A 3,644-nucleotide genomic window follows, 5' to 3' on the forward strand; every position below is an offset into this window, starting at 1 on the left:
TGTTTCGACAGAGTCTCGCCCTGTCACCCAGGCTGGGGTACAGTGGGACACGATCTTGGCTCACTGCACCCTCCATCTCTGAAGTTCAATTGATTTTCCTGCCTCAGCCTCCCGAGTAGCTGGGACTACAGGCACTCACCACCATGCCTGGCTAATGTATTTTTGTATTTTTAGTGGAGACGGAGTTTCACCTTATTGTCCAGGCTGGTCATGAACTCCTGACCTCAAGTGATGCACCTGCCTGGGCCTGCCAAAGTGCTGGGTTTACAGGCGTGAGCCACCACTCAGACTAATGTTCATTTCTATTGCGCATCTTAAGGCGAACTTGTCTCTATTCTCTAGATCCATGTAAACATCTTAACCTAACATAGTAATTCTGTTTTGGTCTTCTTTTTCCCTGACAGGAAACTTTTTTAAGTTGTATTCAATACTTACTGTTTTCTTCAGTATTTGCCCTAAAGCATACATATCTGCATTTCTGAATGGCAGTATCATTATAGTATTAGATGACTGGCATTCAAAAACAGTAACACTTTGAGTATTTATTTTTTATTCCCAAGTCTGAACTTGATTTATTATAACTCCTAACTTTAAACAGGATCACTTTTCTAAAAAAACGATTTAAAAAACTGCATTTATGAGAATCTTAATGGCATTAACCACTCTGTTTTTGAAATTAGTAACAGGCTGTCAGATTTTTTTCTAGACTTCTTTTTATACTTAAGGGGAAACTATTCACTAATTGCAGTTCTTACCCTTTTACTTTGACAAATATTACAAACACAGAGACAGTAATCCTAATAGTCTTGTACATTTTCATTTCAAGGCACTGACAGTTGCTAGCAAACACCATCAGATTGTGAAAATGGATCTGAGAAGTCGATATCTAGATTCTCTCAAGGCTATTGTTTTTAAACAGTATAATCAGGTGAGCCAATCTGTGACTCTCTTTAAAGGTAAATCTTTATTTTCTCTTTCACACCGGAGTTAGAAGCTAGTGGGAAAAGTCGCTACTGGGAAAAATCTACCTCTGACAAGAAGAGATCACTTTAGGTATTCCTGAAATGAAGAAAGCTTGTTATTAGTGAACATGAAAGGAAAATAAAAATTCCCTACAGTCATCTTTTTACAATTGTGTTTTATACCACTCATTAGTCATTGGAGTCTATGTTATAGATCTCAGCTTCCAAATCAGCTAATCCTCCTAGAATTTGTTTTTTCTTTAGAGTAATTTTACATTGTCTTTTGAAGCTAAATACATTATTCTATCAAACAACAGAAAAGTGTAATTAGTTTTTTGTCCCATCAGTCTAGCAGGTTATATAGGTGCTGGAATTAAAGAGAAAAGCCATGCTTTTTTTAAGTCCCAAAATTCATTTGTTAATATTATTGGAATGTAATGTTCCCCTCTAATGACAAGTACAGATCTGTCCTTACAGTGCAGGGGTGTTTTTTCAAACTATGCATGACAAATGTCTGCATATGTGTTGAGACTCCTGTGGTGGATTGTTAATGTGCTGTGTATATCTTTGAGCCATTAGAGATGTTATAGTTAGGCATTTTCATCTGTTCTAAGCAGAAAGAAGTGATGCTCCCTGCAAGTAGTCCCTCTTTAAGGAAAAACTATCATTAAGAAGTTTTGTCAGTCGGGCACGGTGGCTCACGCCTGTATTCCCAGCACTTTGGGAGGCTGAGGCGGGCAGATCACCTGAAGTCAGGAGTTCGAGATCAGCCTGACCAACATGGAGAAAGCTATCTCTACTAAAAATACAAAAGTATCTGGGCATGATGGCGGATGCCTGTAATCCCAGCTATTTGGGAGGCTGAATCAGGAGAATCACTTGCACCCAGGAGGCGGAGGTGGCAGTGACCCGAGATAATGCCGTTGCACTCCAGCCTGGGCAACAAGAGCGAAATGCCATCTCAAAAAAAAAAAAAAAAGTTATGTCATGAGGCCAGGCACAGTGGTTCACATCTGTAATCCAGCACGTTAGGAGGCCAAGGTGGGAGGATTGCTTCAGCCCAGGATTTCAAGACTAGCCTGGGCAACATAGGGAGAACCCATCTCTACAAAATAAAAAATAATTTTTTTTTAATTTAAATCATGATTTTCTTCTCTAGCCATCCCTTCCTACCTACTACCTTCCACCAAATTGATATAAACTATTCTGCTGTCATATGACAGCAGTAGCCAGGCACAGTGGCTCATGCCTGTACCCCTAGCTCTTTGGGTGAATTCCTTGAGCCCAGGACCAGCTTGGGCAATACGGCAAAACGCTGTCTCTACCAAAAATACAATAAATAGCCAGGTGTGGTGGCATGTGCCTGTAATCCCAGCTACCTGGGAAGGTTAGGTAAGAGGATCACCATAGCCCAGGGAGATTGAGGCTACAGCGAGCCCTGATTACACCACTGCACTCCAGCCTGGGCAACAGAATGAGATATTGTCTCAAAAACAAAAAAAATGACAATGGCATTCTTAGGAAAATCCACATCGTCAAGCACTGAACTATAAAAACAGTGGCCTCAGTGGGTGAACGTAAGAGAAGGGGTTCAGGAGATTCAGACTTAAAGTAGAAAGGTTATGTTTCCAAAAGCAATCTCAGTAAGTTTTTTAGGGTTGTGAAGATTCAGCACTGACGATGCTGAAATACCACAGTGCAAATGCTTCTGTTGATTCCTTGGGCTTTGCACTTGCTAGATCCATTTCTTTTTCTTTTTCTTTTTCTTTTTTTTTCCTTGAGACGGCGTTTTGCTCTTGTTGCCCAGGCAGGAGTGCAATGGCGTGATCTTGGCTCACCACAACCTCCACCTCCCAGGTCCAAGTGATTCTCCTGCCTCAGCCTCCCAAGTAGTTGGGACTACAGGTGTGTGCCACCACGCCTGGCTAATTTTTTGTGTTTTTAGTAGAGACAGGGTTTCACCGTGTTTGCCAGGATGGTCTCGATCTCCTGACGTGATCCACCTGCTTTGGCCTCCCAAAGTGCTGGGATTACAGGTGTGAGCCACCACGCCCGGCTCACCAGATCCATTTCTGTGATAACAAAGGACCGAGCTCCCCAAACGGAACAGTGAGCTGCAGCCCCAGCAGCCTCCTTATCAGTGTCCTGCTCAACTCAGCCAGGATATGGCCTCGGACCTTTTTGTTGGAAAAAAAAAACATTTGGCATACTTTAATATTCTAAAACCAATTAATATGTATACTTCAAGACGTCAAAATTAGTAAAACATTCACTTTTTTTTTTCCTAGATCTTTGAAACTCACAACTCTACAACGCCTCTACAGGAAAGAAACCTTGGACTAGATATAAATAGTATGTGTGTTTTAATATAAAACTGAATTTTGGAAATGCATCATTCCCTTATAGATTTCTTTCACTTGGTAAACCGTATATACTGGGATCCTAATTCAACACTATGTATTTTCAGAAAAATTGAAAATTAAGTATCTGTTGAAGGAGGAAAGCTAATCGACCATAGGTCTCCATTAGAATTTACTGGAGTAACAATAAACAACAAAACAATAATGACAAAAACAAAAATTAGCTAATAGTTGCCGAGCATTTCTTGTGTGCCAGGCACCACACTAAGATGTTTATATACATTCTTTCCTTAATCTTCACAGTAGTCCTGTGAATAAGTGC

At 40.6% G+C, this 3,644-nt stretch overlaps 1 protein-coding gene across 1 annotated transcript in view; it reads left to right on the top strand.

Annotated features, from left to right (window-relative positions):
• The window catches only part of CENPN (centromere protein N), a 22,226-nt gene that overhangs the window by 13,501 nt on the left and 5,081 nt on the right, over window positions 1–3,644 (top strand). The window contains exons 6-7 of the mRNA XM_017541834.2: window positions 827–928; window positions 3,251–3,314. Of these exons, the coding sequence (XP_017397323.1) occupies window positions 827–928; window positions 3,251–3,314 (166 nt within the window). The remainder of the gene's footprint in view (window positions 1–826; window positions 929–3,250; window positions 3,315–3,644) is intronic.

Source organism: Cebus imitator, unplaced genomic scaffold (genome assembly GCF_001604975.1).
Source record: "Cebus imitator isolate Cc_AM_T3 unplaced genomic scaffold, Cebus_imitator-1.0 Scaffold137, whole genome shotgun sequence".
In the NCBI taxonomy this organism is placed as follows: domain Eukaryota; kingdom Metazoa; phylum Chordata; class Mammalia; order Primates; family Cebidae; genus Cebus; species Cebus imitator.